Below are 18,310 nucleotides of genomic sequence, written 5' to 3' on the forward strand. Positions count from 1 at the left end.
TTTCAGCTTGCGTCCCAGCATTAACTCAGCAGGAGAGCATCCAGTAATCTCATATGGTGTTGTACTGTAGTTCAGAAGGATACGAGCTAGCTGACACTTGAAGCTTCCACCTACTGCCTTCAGTTTCGATTTAATAGTTTGCACTGCACACTCTGCAGCACCATTTGACGCCAAGTGATACGGCGGTGTCAGTACATGCTTTATGCCATTTCGCTGGTGGAATCCTTTGAAACTGGCACTCATGAACGCTGGTCCATTATCAGACACGATCACGTCTGGCAACCCGTGGGTACCAAACATGGTCCGCAAGCATGTGGGTGGCATCGGCTGACAATGTTGTCACAGGAACGACTTCTATCCACTTTGAATAGGCATCACTCACAATCAGCAAGAACCTATTCTTGAGAGGTCGAGCGAAGTCAATGTGGATTCGCGACCACGGCTTTTCAGGGAACGGCCATGGTGCCATCACTACTGTCCGCGCAGTCCTCTGGTTCTCCTGATACACACGGCATTGACGCACTGCATTAGTGATGTCTTCATCCGGGGTAGACCACCACACATGGCTACGAGCCACTGCTTTCATTTTTTGAAATGCCAGGTTGGCCTTCATGGAATAGGTGTAGCACTTGCTCTTGCAACGTACTAGGAATCGCCACTCGCGAACCCAACAAGATGCAGTTTTCTTGCACGCTTATTTGCGTAGTGCGATGTGCATGTAGTTCAGGGCAGGTTCCCGCAGCTCTGTTCCATCCCACAGTGCCTCCCGAACCTATGCTAGCACAGGATCTTTGGACGTCGCTTCAGCCACTACAGATGGTACCAATACCTTGGGGTAAGCAGCCTCGAGCATGAAAACTTCAGCTGGCTGCTCGACGGAATGTGCAGAAACAGGCAGCGGCAGGCGACTCAAGCAGTCGGCATTCGCGATGCTGGCTCCGGGTCGGTAATTGTAAGCGGCCAGCATCAGCGACCAGCGCAGCACTTGCGGAGAGCACGTCTCTGGCACAGGTTTGTCAGCGGCGAGCAGGCCAAGCAGAGGCTTGTGGTCGGTGACCGCCTCAAACTCTCAGCCCCATACATACTGTCGAAACTTGGTCACTCCGAACACAAAAGCGAGAGCTTCCTTATCCAAATGACTGTAGTTGCGCGCAGCTGGCGCAAGACTTCTTGATGCAAACGCGATCGGACGCTCAGCACCCGTGTTGTCATGGTTAGCCAGCACAGCTCCCACTCTATACGGTGATGCGTCACAAATCAGCATTAAGGGCTTGCGAGGGTCGTAGTGTGCCAAAACCGCAGCAGACACCAGCATCTCTTTGCTTTGCCGAAACACATGTTCCTGGTCAGCACCCCACATCCATGGTGTCTTGGCTCCGAGCAGCTCATTCATTGGATGAAGAACAGTGGACAAATTTGGCAGAAATCGCCAGTAGAAATTTACAAGTCCCAAATAACTTTACAGTGACTTCACATCACTAGGTCTTGGGGCCTTCAGTACGACCTGTCTTCTCCAGGGTTAGGATGGAAACCAGCCGACGTAACAACGTGGCCCAGGTATTCCACCTGTGAATCCCTGAAGGCGCACTTGTCGAGCTTGAGCTTCAGCCCGGCTTCTTTCAAGCGCTGCAGTAACACAGGCCAAGTTCTCAAAGTGATCCTCATCATTGCGCCCACTCACCAGGATGTCATCAAAGTATACAACCACATGCTGTAGTCCTTGCATCAAGTTGTCCATCTCCCGCTGGAAAACTGAGGGTGCTGACGTCACTCCGAAAAGCAGGCGAGTGTACTGGTACAGTCTCCTTGGCGTGTTGATGGTCAGCAGTGTTGAAGATGCTTCGTTCAGTTCCACTTGCAAGTAGGCATCTTTGAGGTCGAGCTTGCTGAACCTTTCACCCCCACTCATTCTGACAAAGAGATCCCCTACACGAGATATCGGATAGTGCTCAGGCACAGTCACAGGGTTCGCCGTGACTTTGAAGTCACCGCAGATTCGGATTTGTCCGTTGCATTTGAGAATGGGCACAATGGGTGCAGCCCATTCTGACGTTCTCACCGATTTTCAGCACTCTGACACATTCCATACGGAGCAGTTCCTCGTTGACACAATCGATCATCACGATTGGCACAGGTCGAGGCTTGAAAAACTTGGGCTTGGCGTTATCCTTGATGGTGATTTTTGCAACCACGCCTTTGAAGGTTCTAAGTTCATCATCAAAAACACGAGTAGTCAGCCAGTACATCTTGAAGCGATGAAACTGCATTCAGCTCTTTTGAATTGCACAATTCTTTACCAAGGCCTTTCATCCAGCCGCACCCCATGAGGGACGGGCAAGCACCAGAAACAACGTACAACACCTCCTCGCACTTGTGGTTCTCAAGCTGAACAGTCACAGGCAGTGTTCCTAGCACAGGAGACAACTCACACGAGTAGCTCTTCAACATAACAGGTGATGGCTTCAGGCGTGCTGAAGGAAACTTGCCATGAAATGTATCCCCAGACACCGGATACACTTGCTCCCTTGTCAACCTCCATTAGCAACGAAGTTCAGTTCACGGCGACTTCCACACGGTGTGGCTGAGTTACTTCTGTAGTGCCTTGCAGGGTCCACATTCCGTACACCCGAGGCGCATGCTGCCGCTTTTCGGTTTCGTCCATGGTTTTGTCACAGGCGGCATCGTTCACGGCATGCACTGACTTTTTCTTCACAGCTGGCGGCGCCGATCCTCTATAGTTTGCACCATTTTTACTCCCCTTACACTCACGAGAGAGCTGGCCCTTGACCTCACAGCTGTGGCACACACTATTCCGGTGTTGGCACTGCGTCGCCAGATGCTCGCCACCACAGCGAAAGCACGAAATGACCGCTTCTTCCCACTTTGGCTTCGCAAAGTCATGTGACACAACGTTGGTCGGTGCGGCAAATGGTGCAGGTGCCATCAAAAGCGCTTGTAAATCCTTGCTTGCCGCCCCCATCGTGGTAACGGTTTTCTTCGCCATGTCCAGTGTCAAATCCGGCAGCTCCAACAGTTGCCTCTGCATAGGTTCATCGTTAATTCCCGCAACAATGCGGTCACGCAGCATTCTGTGGCGAAAGATGCCAAACTCGCAGTCGTCAGCTAGTTTGTTCACTGATGCAAAGTAGTCGGCAGCCGCTCCGCTTCACCCGCCTGTCGCGTTCTAGAGTTGAATTTGAATGTAGCAACAACTTCCGACGGTTTCGGTGAGAAATGCTTCCCGAGGATATCAAAAATGGTGGTCAAACTTGCCTCGCACGGCTTCACGGGTGCCGAGCCACAACACGTGAGCAAGACGGCACGTTGCTTGTCATCCGGCACGTCATTGGCTATAAAGTACTGTACAGCTCGCTCTCGGTACTCTTCTCAGCTTGTCTGTGCGTGGAACGGCTCCAGCTTCCCGACGCCTGGCATTTCCCAAGTACAGGAACGCAGTTCAGGGCAGCAGGGGTACTAGAAACAGAGCAATGCGAGCAGCTCAACTCGTCTTCCTCGTCGCCATTGTAACGTTCGATTCCCCGCTTGCACCGGAAGGATGAGAACAAGCGACCAGCCAACACAGACTCTGGTGACCAACTGCTTTATTTATCGTACACGCACTTCATGCACTCCGCGAACTACGCTGCTAGCCAATAAGATGGGGCGGTGTTGCCATCTGTCGTTCTTCGTGGCAAACGCTGTGGTCAAACATGACACAGCTACACAAAAACCAATGACATATTTGAAATCTACCCCAAAATCTCAATGGCAGTATTTTCAAATGCCATGTGCAAATATATATATATATATATATATATATATATATATATATATATATATATATATATATATAGTAGCATCTCCCCTTAAATTTGGGGCAGAACTTCCAATGAGAAAGTTGTAGAGGGCTCTAGGAAGCACATAATTCAGCAAAATTGAGCTTTCTACTTATTACGCAATTCCACATACTAAGGAAAGACTGTGACATAGGGTTGAGAAATAAATAAATAATAAAACAAAACATGGCTACCTGTTCGAGCGCTGTGATGACAGTGCTCTCAAATGTAACGTACATGAACAAACAGCGTGTTTAACTTAGTGCACTGCTGGTGAGAATGCGACAAGGCAGCAGCAGCAGAGTCATCAGCCTGCTTATTGCTGTGGTGAGCCATAGTACTTGTTGCTTTCTACAGTACAAGCAAGAGTGATTGCTGGCAGAAATTTTGCAGCTGGTGCATGCATCACTGCCCTATCGCTTTCACAGCAGCTGAATACTTGGTTACAAGCGCTAGTCTTGCATGCCTGCCATGTATGAGAGTGTTAAGTGTCTAGTTGGTTGGTAACAACTTTATTTATAGTCCTGCGGAGCTTTCGCCGATGGTGTCTTAGGTCTCGCACATGGGGACGCCGAGGTGTTGCCTTGCCACTGCCTCGCAGGCCTGCTGGACGGCTCAGATTACATTGTTATTTTTTCCCTTGTGCAATGTCTTTAAAAATGGGAAACATTTTTGCATAATATGTTGCCAAACATTGCACAGAATCCGTGGAAGATAAAGACAAAGTAATTAATAGTGGTCAAACGAGGCTGTGATTTTGTAGTGACGCAGGGCTGGGAGTACTGCGCCAATCGTGCCGTTTTGATACTCAAGCAAATTGTGCCAAATTGTCCGTAAAGCTAAACAAATGACCAAAATTGTGCCGCGCTGCACCAGAGCAGCTTTACCACTGTGGCTTTGGCAGGTGTCAGCAAAAGATCATTGGCGCTCTGCGGGGCATCGTGTCATAGGTCTCGGAGCGTGTGTGAAAGTAACTTTCCTATTCTGGCCGCCATTGGCCAGTGGGTTTAAACAGCTGTACCCAATTAAGCCCCATGAGTAAAACTATAGGCACTATAATAAAACCAAAGGCAGCGACATTCTGTTAGCTTGCCGCCCGAGGCAGCGAGTTAGGGTAAGCGAGGAGGTCTGGCGCTTATCTGCGCCTCAGTGTTAATGAAACAGAGTCATATTTCTGTGCCGGCGCCATTTCCACAAAAATGCTCACTGTTGGCTGCACCTTTTTTTCTCTTGGTTTCTTGTTTTGACCCAAGCCGGCACCATGCCAGTTGCTCTTGATTGAGGTGTGCAACCCCACGATCGCAGCAACTGTGGTGATTGCAAATCCTTATATCATGTTGATCGCATCGCCGCACAGTGATCAAAAAGTGCAAACTGAGAAGGCGAGGGTGCTCGAACAAGAAAAGTTCAAGTGAAGAGGAATGTCGCTTCCTTTAGCTCATTGAGGGGTCTTGTAGCCAATTGCTCAATGTCAACTAGATATCTAGGTGCTTCTAGTGAGTATAGTGAGTGTCAAAGCAAAGTGCAAGGTATTTCACATGCAGAGCTTTGGTTTGAGCTAGTTCCGTTGTCACATTACGTAGAAAGGTCTTTGAGTATACTACTGTGGTGTTTACTAACTCTAGCTTCCCAACTTCTGTTCGAAAGCACCTCCAGTCACTTCACAAGCGCTTAATACAAAAATAGTATGACAAATGTTTTTAGGTGACTCTTCAGCACTTTGTTAATGCTGCAGAATGCAAGGCTTTGTGGCTGTTATCCAACTTAATTATAATAATGCTCTAAATTAAGATTTGCATGCTGAAGAGTGCACCATTGAAAACGTATATGTGCTACAGGCTGCACCAAAATCAGAATTTGTCTGCTCCAATCTGCTCCAGAATGTTATTTTATTTCATCCAAGAATTGGTACAAAATGACTTGGGGGAATTCCCACTCCTGGTGATGCCTTCCACTCGATTTTGTGCCCCTCTTGTCGCCACTGTTCACTATCAGCTGATCCCATTGGTAATGTGGGCAAAGTGTCGCTCTGGCCACTGCTGAAGTGAGAAACGTGAAAAGGAACAGCATTGAAAAGGATATTTCTACGAAATTGTGACCTAAGGGACGTGGTTAGAGCCAACATTTCTACCAGTGGACTTGTCTTTGCCAGGGCAACAACTGCTTTTCTTGGCTACATTTGTATATTTTGCTCTCTCCCATCTTCACTTGGGAACTAGAATAAACAGGGGTAAGTAGAACAGAGAAGTCGAAATGTTCAAAATGTTCGGTAGTTGTGATAGTGAAGGAATGGCAAAGGGGGGTAGGGGAGAGTGAGCTGTATAAGTTCTCTCCAGGAAAGCAGTTGCTGCCCTGATAAAGACAGGTCCCCTTATTAAAAAAGCCACTCCAGAAGCATGTTTTGTTCAACCTCTAGTATTGCGCAGTAGGTATAAAGATATGAAATGCTGAAGTCAATGTTATTTAGTGCACTATACAACTTTCTAATTGAAAGTTTTTCTTGTAAATTTATTACCTGTGAGGTTGATTAATTTATATTCATTAATTTTGCGACTAGGCAAAATACAAGAAAGGTAGTGTCTGACTCTGTAGAATGGCTAATAGCATGCCTTTAGCTGCGTGTGCCTGTAGTGCACCAGCATATTTAAATCATTGGCTACAGTTGGCTGAGCCACCTTATAACGTGGCTATGGCTCTAGCCACATACACTCGCCTCACGCATGATTTACCTCTGCAGAATTATTGCATAAGACACATATTGCTTCCTTGCAGGGGACAGATCAGGATCCTTCAACGTGTAGCTACACATCTTCTTCTCGCAAGACATCGCGGTCGTGCAGCAGCTCTCGCTCATCAAGCAGTGGCTCATCAAGCTCTGGCTCAAGCTCAAGCTCTGGTTCAAACTCTGGTTCGGGTTCTGGTTCAAGCTCAGGGTCAAGTTCAAGCTCAAGCAGTTCTTCGAGCTCATCGGACTCTGAAAGCTCATGCAGCGTGTCAGATTATTCAACCTGCCGCACGCCTATCAAGCCTGGCGGATATCGTGCTTACCAGAGCAGTGATACCTGTGTCTCGTCTCCACTGCAGTCATGCACAAAAAAGGCAGAGTTGAATGCTGCAGTGCCGGTCGGTCCAGATGTTACGGGGAATGCAGAAAAGCCAGCCTCCACAGCAAGTGACTGCAGCACAGTAATAGGACAGCCCTTGCCATATTTGAACATGGACGCATCAGCAAATGTTTCGCCTGACAGCGGGATCCAGTCTTGTGGAGAATCCCCACAGCGTGCAAGTTGCCATGGTGATTCACCGCATCGAGGTAGCTGTCGCGAAGATTCACCTGGGCATGTTATTTGTCAGGATGAGGAGGCTGACAAGAAACACATCACGCAGGAGGTGCCAGCTGCCACTGCATGCAGTGATGCAGTGCTTTTGAACACCTCTGAAAGGCCACCTAGTGTTTCTCACTTGGAACATTGCAAGCTGCCTGACGTGGTCATGGTGCGAGAAATGAAGCAACATGGATCTGAAAGCAGACTTGACGTTTCGACTGACATTACAGAAACTGCCAAGAGCCCTTGTGACGTGGTGCTTATCACAGACACTCCTGAGAACTCACCGCTGAGGGCACCGTCAGAACACGTTCCTAGTTTCTGTGAATGTTTGCAGGGATCAGAACCTTGTGGGAACAAGGTACAAAGGTATGGCTTTTGTGACTCGCTATCAGAAAAGCGTCCATTGGAGCGAGCCTCTCCATGTCGAACATTGAATGGAGAAGCAAGTGGGAAGACAGAGGTGCTGAAGAACCCAACACCTCCACCTCCTCAACTTACGCCTCCTCGTTTGGATTGTATGGTTGTGGAGCCACAAAGTTCCAGCCTAAGTCAAACTGGTAATGCCAGCACCGGTGATGACAAGGAAGAAAGTAGTGGAGAAGGCCAGTGTCCTCCTGTCCTATCTTGTTCCTTGAGTGGTCGGAAACGCGATAGGAAGGTCAGCAGTAGAGAAAGAAAGAGTGTAGAGGCAGTCATTGCTGTGTCACCACCACGGCTCAGAAGAAGGAAACGAGATGGGGAAGAACAAGCTGCTGTGAAGAGTGCGCCAGCTCAAGTGAGAGTGCTCAGGCCATCTAGGATGGGGAGGCCATCATCAAGTATTAGTACAAGGCCACTGCGGAGCACTACCTTAAAGGCTGCTGTACGTAATGGTGGAAAAATGGAGTGTGGGGACCGTGAACTTCATCAGTTGGTGCAAAGAGTGCATGACTCAATCAGCACACAGTTTCAGGACACGATGGGCACTTCAAGTGACTTTGAAATGACAGCAGATAATGAGGAAGGTTCAGTCAAAAGAAAAATTGCTGAACAGCAGCTTAACTTGGCTGAAGAAGAACCCGGTGAAATGATGGCAGCCCCCTTGCCATGTTCAGCTTTGTTGCCTCAAGAGGACAAGGATGAAGCCTCTGTTTCTTCTGGAAATGCGGATGCCGAGATCAGCAAGACTAAAGAAAAGCCACTGCCAGCCCGCAGAAGAGGGCGACCCAAGCTGAGAACTGCAAAGAAATCGTCATCTGTAAAAGTGGAGAGGCCAGTGTTACGGCAGACACGGAGGGAAAGGCATGAGGACAGAAATGCTGGGCCAGATATGTTTCAGTCAAGTACCAAGAGTGACTTGCCAGATCTGAAACCATTTACAGGCAACTCGGTGAGGAAGGAAGATGTGTCAGATAGAGGCAGGACTTGTGTTGAAAATGTACCAGTGAAAACAACTTCTGATGTAGTTGAGACAAGGAAAAACAGGACAATTGCAAAAAAGGAAGGTGTTGATGACTCTGTTGATGTGGATACATTGCTTCGAGAGTGCAACATTGAAGAGCAGACTCACTTGCTCCACATGTACCAGCGAAAACTGAAAAAGAAACGCTTTGTGCAGCAGCCATTGCGACATAATCGCTGCAACAGTTTGCGGAAGTCTGCACGCTTAGCAGCCACAATGACGTCTGAGTCAGTTGATGCCCTCGTTGATGCACTTTCTTCCATTTTCATCTCAAAGCAGGCATCGTTGCATATTGCCAACATCGATGACATACCAGCAATTTTTAAGCCAGTAAAATATTTGCGTCCTAGGCGTACTTCTGAAAGGCCATTGCGACAGATAAGTAGTGCAAGTAAGGCTGAAGTTCGAAAGCTGGAAAAAGAGGAACCTAAGACGGTGGCTGGGAAGAAAGGAAAAGCAAAGAAGCAGGCACAGCCTCCCTCAGCAGTGCCTGAGTCACCTCCAGATATACTGGCACCACCTTCAGGCGACCGTTGCCTACCCCTCAAAAAGCGACACTGTCTACTCAGTGAAGACAAGGCTCAAGAAGCAGGCAAGGAGTCTGCAGACGTAGTGGAAAAGAGCCAAAGCAAGCATGCATTTGTAGCTGCAGGCACTGCAGATGCAAACAAGAAAAACACAAGTAATGCAGCTGAAGCATTGCCCAGCTTGCCAAACTTGCCACGCTGTGAAATGCCTGTACTTACTAAAGCAGCAAAAAAAGCTATGTACCCTATTGTTTCATTAGAACCTTTACCACAGGATGTCAGAGGACTGAAGAAAAAACCAGGACCTAAAGGCAGGAAACAGAAGTCACATCAAATTGGAAAGAGAAAGCCTTCAAATGCAAACAATACTAACTCCCCGGTTGATGACACCATTGAGAGTTGCATCCAAAAATTCAATGAGGCTCTTAACTCAGCCAAACTGAATGAAAAATCACGGTCCAGGTCAAAGTCGCCAATCAAGCTGAGTCACAGCTGCAGTTCAAGCCATCAAATGGAAGCTGAAAGTAAGCCAGTTTTGCTGCCTGATGTCCACTGCGAATCCCATGCTGATCTACTTAAGCGACAATTTACACCTCAAGCAGAAATGCAGCCCGAGCCTCAGACCCATAACCAGGCCAAATCCCAAACTGCACCCAAGACTGAATCCCAGGCTGAATGTGACACTGCATTGCATACTGAATCGCAGGTTGAATCACAGACTGAACCGCAGACTGAACCGCAGACTGAACCGCAGACTGAATTGCCGACTGAATCGCAGACTGAATTGCAGACTGAGTCGCAGACTGAATCGCAGACTGAATCGCAGACTGAATCGCAGACTGAATCGCAGACTGAACCACAGACTGAATCGCAGACTGAATCGCAGACTGAATTGCAGACTGAATCCCAGTCTGAATCCGACACTGCTTCCCAGACTCAGTCCCAGATTGAACTGCAGACTGTAATGCATACCGAGTCCCACCCACAGTGCCTGCTTGAGCCTTTATCTGACTCCCAGTCTCAGCCCGAGTCCCACTCACAGCTCCAGTGCGAGTCCAAGCTTGAATTTCCATCTGAGTACCAGTCTGATACCCAGCCACCTTCTCATCCAGTTGATGATGATGATGACATCCCTCTGTCTGCTTTAGTTGCCCAGCAAGCAGACGGATGTGATGACGATGAAGCAGTGATGCTTGTTGAAGATGATAGTGACCCTGAAAATCCTTTGAAAAAGATCTCTCTTCTGAAGCAAAAGCAACAGAAGTTGCTAAAAGCAGTTGAACGGGCACGTCGTTCGAAAGAACGTGTTAGCAAGGATTTGCCACTTGAAGATGATTTGATGGGCAATAAGAAGCATAGGAAACGAAAGATGAGGAACAGGACTGGGTTCGTGAAGGTCAAGCGAAGAAGGGTCGCATCGAAAAAGAGTCTTGTTACCACATCTGCCTGTGATGAAGCAGTGGACAGTGCTGCTGGTGAAGTTGAAGGGTCGGCACTAGCTGAAGAGCTGACCCATGGCATTCCTGCAGCAGACAGCTCCATTACGGAAGCTTGTGAGGGGCCTGACAGTGTTGCAGAAGTGCATCAACAGTCTGATATATTGCTTGAAGGTGAAGCTGGTGCCAATACTGATAGGGAAGCAAACTGCAAGGATGAGTTTAAACCCGTCACAGTAGCTGAAGGCAAATCTGAGGAGACTAATGACTGGACTGCTGATGAAAAAGAGAAGATAAGCAGTGATACCGAGATAGATGAGAAATTTGAAGAAAATAAGGAGCCTGGGTTGGACAGTGCTAACAATTTGGATTGCAAGCCCACTGTAGCAGCTGACAGTAAACTGAAGACAACTGCTAACAAGGAGAAAAGCAATAGAGACAGCCAACCTGTAGGCGAGGAGGCAGCTGACAGTGAAGACAAAGGTGATGACAAAGCATGCAGGGATACTAGAGTGACTGCTTCTGCTGATTTGCCAAGAGTAGAGCCATCTAAACGCCCTGGCAAGCCAAAAACTTCTAGAAGGTCTAGAGGATACAGAAGAAAAAGAGTTTTTAACCGAAAATCGAGAGGAAAACAGATTAAGAATGAGCTGGCCTGTGGTGGTAAAGAGCCGGAAGCCGGGGTAGATGCCACAAAGATCGAGTCTGAAACTATTGACAAAAACTCGGGAGCTGAAGAAAACCAGATACCAGAAATGTCTAATAATACTCAGGTTATAGTGCACAGCAAAAGTTCTTCGCAGCAGAAAAAGATTAAAAACATCAACCTGAAAGCCGAAGAAAACCACAAGCAAGAAAGTTCTGAAGATGTGGTGGAGGAAAAAAGAAAGAATGAAGGTCCTTCACAACAGAAAAAAAGTAAAAGCATCAATTTGAAGGCTGAAGACCACAAGCAAGATAATTCTGAAGATGCAGAGGAAAAAGTGAAAAATGGCGGTGCTGTGAAGCAGAAAAAAGTAAAAAACATCAATTTGAAGACTGAGGACCAAAAGCAAGAAAATTCTGAGGATGTGGAGGAAAACATGAAAAATGAAGGTCCTTCACAGCCAAAAAAAGTAAGGCCGCGAAAGAAAGCCCTTAAGTCCTGCAAAGCCAAAAATAAGAAGTTGTTCAAGCCAGTGTCAAGCAAGCCTTCTACAAGTGCCAAGCCAAATGACTTGGGTGAGTTATATTTATTGCTATGTGGGCGTTCTTGTTGGTCTTGACCACCATACAAGAATTGGCTATGTAATAGAAAAATGTCATAATCAGTCATGGAAAAAATGCACCAATTCAGTTTATGAACTGGGTTTCCTTTGATGTTTGGATAGTAGGCTTAAGGCTGTATGTTCCTGTTTGCCTAAAGAAAAAAAGGGACGCAGTGCTGTATTTTTATGTTTACGTTTCAGATGTAGGTCACTGCTTTTGTGGCTTTTAGTTTTTGCATCCAGGGTCACAAGAGATCTAGTAGAGGTTGTACAACGGCTCATGAATAATAAAAATACCATCAGCTGGCTGCAGGGATTCTAAACAAAACTTGAGAGTGGGCTATTCGGTATTCATAACTAATAAACTTGAGTGCAAAGGAGAAAATTGTGACGACAGGATGAAGACGCTTGTCTATGTCTGTCTTGTCATCACTCATTTCTCCTTTGTGGTTCAGGTTTATTAGTTATAGTGATTTCTCTGGTGCTGAGCTGATTTACTGTGACGGCAGCAGGCTCTTACAGCTGATACTGCCATCTTCTGAAGAACAGCTTCTTTCTGATGCACATAATGACCTTGTGCTCTACAATATAATGCCTGTCGTGGCCACACGATGTCACCACTCATACAGTCAATGTGGGGTGCACTATTTTGCACAAATTACTCAGTGTGAATGTTGTGCCATAGTGCAGTAGTTAGCGTGGTCTGCTGTGAAGTTCATGTTGCTGTAGGGACATATGTTTCAATCTTATTGGTGAGTGACCAAGTGAATCCTGGTGAAACATGACTGCCTCAAATTTGTCCAAGGTTTTGTTTTAAATGCGCAAGCACTTATTTAGAAACCCTTGGCATGTTTTGCCGATGTTCACATGTAACGTTTAATAATGTGTTGAAATAATGGAACCATTGAATATCATGCACTCTTTTATTGGCAGGTCTGTATGACTTACAGATATCTATTTGGTGACTATATGTATATGTGCAATGCAGTCCATTATTAAAAGGGAACACATGAGTAGAGCACACGCAAATTTTCCCCTGTGACAAGTGTAGAATTTCCTGGTCTTGCTGCAGATGGTTGATGATTGGTGGCACTGGCACCTTTCTACACATCTGTGCAGTGCTTTTACATAGCATCAGCAGCCACTTGCAGCTACAGCATCAGCACAGGGAGAGCCGCACATTTGGTTGTTCCTTTTGACAATGGCCTGCACTGTACACATACAAACACACATGCATGTATATGCACACATATACACGCACACACAGGTATTATGTTGGGATTTATTGTTTGATTACATTGACCAGAGATATGCTCACTGGCACTCATTCGTGGCTCTAAATGCCGCGCTATATGATGCAGTCTGCTGGGGCTTGCATTGCCTGCAGTGTGTGCAGTGTATTGGTAGTAATGGCGATTTTTCTCAGTTGTGTGTTGAGGAGGAGGCTGAGAATGAGAATCTGGCCTGAAGATGACACGATAAGGAAAATGACTTGATAGCTGCCACTGTCATTGTCATAACAAGAAGGAAGGTAGTACGAACGTACAGACAGAGCAAACCCAGTTTCAAGCTTCTAACAGCTGTCACAGTAACATAATAAAGAAGGCTTCTGCAGCAAACCAGGAGGAACATTAGATTAGAAATATGGTAATTTGGTCAAGGTCATAAGTTCTGCAGTGCAAAAGAATGAACATTTTCTTTGCAGAGTCAACACAGGCCAAGCCTGTTGAGGACGCTCCACAAGAAAAACAACAGGAATTATTAACAGATGATACACCACAAGAAATGCAAGAGGAATCTTTGCCAGTTGATACTATTGCTGAAGCTATTGAAGCAGTTGTTGTAGCTGGTACTAAGAGAAAGGTGGGACGACCAATAAAAGCCAAGACCAGGGCAAGAATGCTTGCAGCAGCAAAACGCAAGGCAAAGATGCTGAAATGTGCCCCAAAAAACAAGAAGATCAAGCTAAAGAAGCAGTGCGCACCACTCTTGGCACCTGCATCAGACAGTGAATTGTCATGCACAGCGCCCTCTGCAGTTTCATCATCTGTAGCATCTGGTGCATCACTTTCCACTCTTTCATCTGCTCCACCTACAGGACTATGCCCAATAAATTCTAGTGGCAAGCCACCAAAAAAGAAGTCCAAGATGGACAGCACTTCAACCAAGGCTTCATGTTCCATGAGCAGGTGTGCATCACGCTTCTGTCATTTGAACATGAGTTCTTCAGTTGCCTGCTTGCTTTGTGCATGTTCTGGGAACGGTCCAACTGAATTATCATCCCACATTCATTTGTATTTAGTGAGAACTTGAGTCCCTGGAATACATTGTTAAGTAGCAAGTAGCAACAAGCCTGGCAATTTTTTTCCTAACTCATTCAATAACAATGGGTGCATTTTGTCATGTTTCAGCTGCCGAATTAGATTTGATAACAGTGATGCTAAACATAATTCAAAGAAACGATAGGCAAGGTGGATGCAAGACATTATTGTAAATATTTTTGAGCCCTTTTCTTGCAAAGGCCAGATAACTGATCGCTCTATTTATTAAAAACATGGTGGATAGCATTGCTGCAGAGGTTGTTGCTACTTAGACGGCAACTTGTGTGGAAATTTTAGTTAGAAGAGCTATCAGGAATGGCTGCCACAAGCTTATTGGACAATATCAAATTCAACTTGTCAATTATTTATTTGCCAGTACCCTGGCAATGCAATTTCACACTGGCAAAAAAGAACTGGTATCAATTATTGATGGCAAATCATGTTACCTTGCTTCACCATTCTGAACAATTGCATTGTGCATTACATTGTTAGGTGAAAGAGTTGACAAATCAATCAATCAGTCAGTTTCTTCCAGTTTGTAGAAAACTGAAGGTGGCAAGAGAAACGCATTGTCGCAGCTTTGCTTGGCAGGCCTCGCCTCCCCTGATGTCAGCGGCATACACAGTTGCTTATTACTTGCACAGTAAAGCTGTTTAGTAATAATAAATAAGTAGTAAAATTTTTTTATTTGGCTGCACCATCACGCGGCATCACACTATATTCACTGTCACATTGTTTTTGGGCAGTGCATGTGATAGGTGTTGAGGTTGCAATGATACTTGGGTTTGTGAGAGTTAAAGTTTTCGTGCTTAGGGTCTTTAACAGGTGATATGGGGGAATATCGAAACACATAAGCTGGATACTTTCACAGTCTTTATATGTAGTAGTGGAGATGTCAAGTGCAGGACATTTAAGTTTGACTCTTGAGCTTTAGTAATGCAACCATTCTAATTCAATTTATTTTTGCATTTTGTCAGCAGCTCAAGTGTTCCTTTGTTGGTTTCTTTATTCATTTATTGGCATGAGTGACTACTAGAGCAGCTTAGCACTTTTAGTGTCGTGGATTGGTGGACTGCAGGAACAGGAAAATATAAGGGAAACGGGATGAACACAGAAATTAATATATAGCTTGAATGAGCAGAAGAATAAACTTTATTGTACGAAGGAACTCCATGTGGTTAATCTTGGGTGGAGCCCTCTTGTAGAGCCCTACTGGCTGCAGCGGCTTGCCGGGCCTGGTCCAGGGTCACTAGTTGGCTTCCCAGTGCCAGTTCGGAAAGCCAAGAAATTCGCAGAAGTATGCAGTTGATTAAATGACAAAATCCTTCTGGGCTCATTGATGAATTTAGTTTATTGGGCAAGTCCAAGTAATCTGAATTGTCAACATATTATAAACTAGTAAAGAATGAAGGACTTTGGTGATATACTGTAAACAAAATGTTAGGTAGGCCAAGGCAGTTGTAAATTCTTGCCGATATTGTACTGGACATTTATGAAGTAATGGGTGAGTCAAGCAATAGTTTCCAACAGCAAGCATTTCATCAGCAAAATTGGCCAGGCATGGATGACAGGCAATTTAAAAAAAAATGGGATAGAGAGTAGCTAAAGAATAGTTGCACACGGGACCCTGCTTTCTTTTGGTTGCCGTAAGGCACGAATTTCTAGCTTTTAAATGTAATTGCTTGTGACACCAGATGGCCAAAGAACTAACTCCGGCTGTTAAGTTGTCGATGTTCTCATTGAACTGTGCTTTGAAACATGCTTTCATTATGTATTAGTTGTGTGCGTTTCAGCTACCATACCTGTGTATGTGTCTGGAACTACATTGTGTTATTGACAGTTAGGACTCTGCACTCCACATAACAGGAAGATTTTATTACTAGAGCTTAAACACTGGTTTTTCCTTACTTAGTTGCATTGCGCACTTAATTTTGGTTTGAAATGCTCATGTGAGACCTCTTACTTAGTGAACCACATGAAGATGACACGCCTGTGGTGACAGTGACAAAGCCTTCAACTGGTGGTGGTGCACATCGTACCCGACGGCGGAGACGACGCGAACACCAGCTGCCAAAGAAGAAGTACCTGAAGGCAGGACTTTATTCAAGCTGCTTTAAGGAAGATGGGTGAGTATATGACTTCCTTTTTGTTGTCTTTTTGTGGAACTATTTTGCTGTCTGCACTCTGCAGCAGTGCCATCTAGCATAATATTGCAGCATGGTATTAAAGGGACACCTAGGCAAGCAACAGGTCAATTTAAATTGTTAGATGACCTTTCTGAAATAGTGCAATTTATTTATTATCATATTTTTTTTATTTCAAGAGATGATGGCTGCACAATTATTGTGCAGTTCAGGTCATTGGCAATGAACATCTGTTCTTAAGTAGCTGTGATGTGATTTTGCACATGCTCTACTGATTACTACGGCCTGCTTTGAGTGAAAGGTCTGCTGTAAGAGTTGTAGGGCGATCCCATCACTGGCATCCAGTTGTCATGGTTGGAGTCAGGCATGAAATATAGATGGTAGCTGGCTCATGCCGTGGTCCAACTTTTCGACGCTGAGGACGTTTTTGAGGGGAAGGATTGTTTCTCATCGAGAACGAGGAATATGGGATTTATTTACAGTATCTACATGAGAACGTTACAGTTCATCAGTCTAACATGACTGAAAGAGGAATGCACACTCAGCAGCCGCACAACAGCTGCTTATGAAGACTCTGGCCTCCCTAGATCCCTAGGTGAGGGAAAAATGGCCGTTAAAACCTGCTACCAAGTCGGAGTGTTCAAAGTCATCGTAGCCGACCCGCCTTTGGGGATGGGGGGTTTACACACACACACTTCCGCACAGGTTTCACTGACCGCGCCGAGGTGAGTGGGTTCTCGCAACACGGTGCTTGACCCGAGCAGGCGCCTCTTAATCCCCGAGCTGACCTCGCACAGTGGCCGCCGTGGCTGTTCATTGTCTGGCATCTTCAAAGGCCTGTGAGAAGGCACCGCAAAGCATCTCTTTCCATGAATTCCCCCTGCTTCAGTCGAACCGTGAAGGCGTTGGCGATTCCACTAAGAATACTTGCTCCGCCGACCGCGTTTAGTCATAGCGGCACATCGTCATCCCTACAAAACGAGTCACCACGGCAGGTGGGGAAGGCTTCCATGGTTGCTTTGTGGAAGCTCACCATGCTTGCAGCTCTGGCTGGCTGGGCAAATTTTGTAGATCGGTACCCTTGCAGGCCGTTAATAACACTGTACAGAGCAGCTGGGGCACTCATGCAGAAAGTGCTGACTGTGCAGTGTGAAGAGGTTGCACTAGTTAGTTGCTCTGTAGTAGAATTACATGAAATAAGGCAAACTGCATTTTTTCACATTGAAATGCAATGCAATTTAGCTCTTTATTATATGTGTTAAAAAAAATACCTTTTATAAATGAAACATATTACATCATGAAAGCTGGTGCCATATTTTCACCACGGTGGGGCTGTTTTCATCCCAAGGTTAGGTCATTTTCTTTATGAAACCTCTGTTCTCATTAAAAGTGATGTTTTGAACACCTTGAAGCACTAATCTATCATAGAAATACTTCTGGTTGGGCTAGTTCGTGATGCATAGCTATTAGAAGAGGACTGCAAATCACTGATAAAAACACTGAGAAAGAAGACAGAACGAGTGCCACTACCAACTGTTTTATTAGGCCTTCAAAATGACCTTTATAATGTGCAAGAATTTGAAGACATTTCTTTTTTTCAAATGTTTTCGTGTGATTCTGTGCATGCCTTCAAATTCTTGTGCACTATAAAAGCGATATTGAAGGCCTAATAAAACATTGGTAGTGGTGCTCGTCCCGTCTCCTGCCTCTGTGTGTTGTTAATTTGCGCTCTCCTTCTAATAATTAATCTGTCACATTTACTGAACTTAATATTTGCCCTATGTGCCATCTTAGCTATAAAAATAAAGAAAATAAAAATAAAAGGAGGGCAGAATGAGTCAGTGCTGTTGGGAAACATTTCAAGGCCTGAAACAATAAAAAAATTGCTAAGAAAAATGTCAAAATTCTTATCTCGAGGTGAAAAGGACCAGAAGAGTGCAGTAACAAGAAGTGAAGCACATTGTTGAGTAAGATGAGCAGCAATCTGTTATTTATTTCACTTGCATATGTTGGATTTCTTTTTGTGTTT

General features: G+C 45.5%; 1 protein-coding gene across 2 annotated transcripts in view; it reads left to right on the forward strand.

The window, feature by feature from the left end:
• Positions 1–18,310, forward strand: part of LOC135903969 (uncharacterized) — a 109,753-nt gene that overhangs the window by 10,576 nt on the left and 80,867 nt on the right. For both annotated transcript variants that reach the window (XM_065434489.1, XM_065434492.2), the window contains exons 4-6: positions 6,609–11,790; positions 13,522–14,005; positions 16,105–16,263. In XM_065434489.1, the coding sequence (XP_065290561.1) occupies positions 6,609–11,790; positions 13,522–14,005; positions 16,105–16,263 (5,825 nt within the window). The remainder of the gene's footprint in view (positions 1–6,608; positions 11,791–13,521; positions 14,006–16,104; positions 16,264–18,310) is intronic.

Source organism: Dermacentor albipictus, chromosome 1 (genome assembly GCF_038994185.2).
Source record: "Dermacentor albipictus isolate Rhodes 1998 colony chromosome 1, USDA_Dalb.pri_finalv2, whole genome shotgun sequence".
NCBI classification, from domain to species: Eukaryota; Metazoa; Arthropoda; class Arachnida; order Ixodida; family Ixodidae; genus Dermacentor; species Dermacentor albipictus.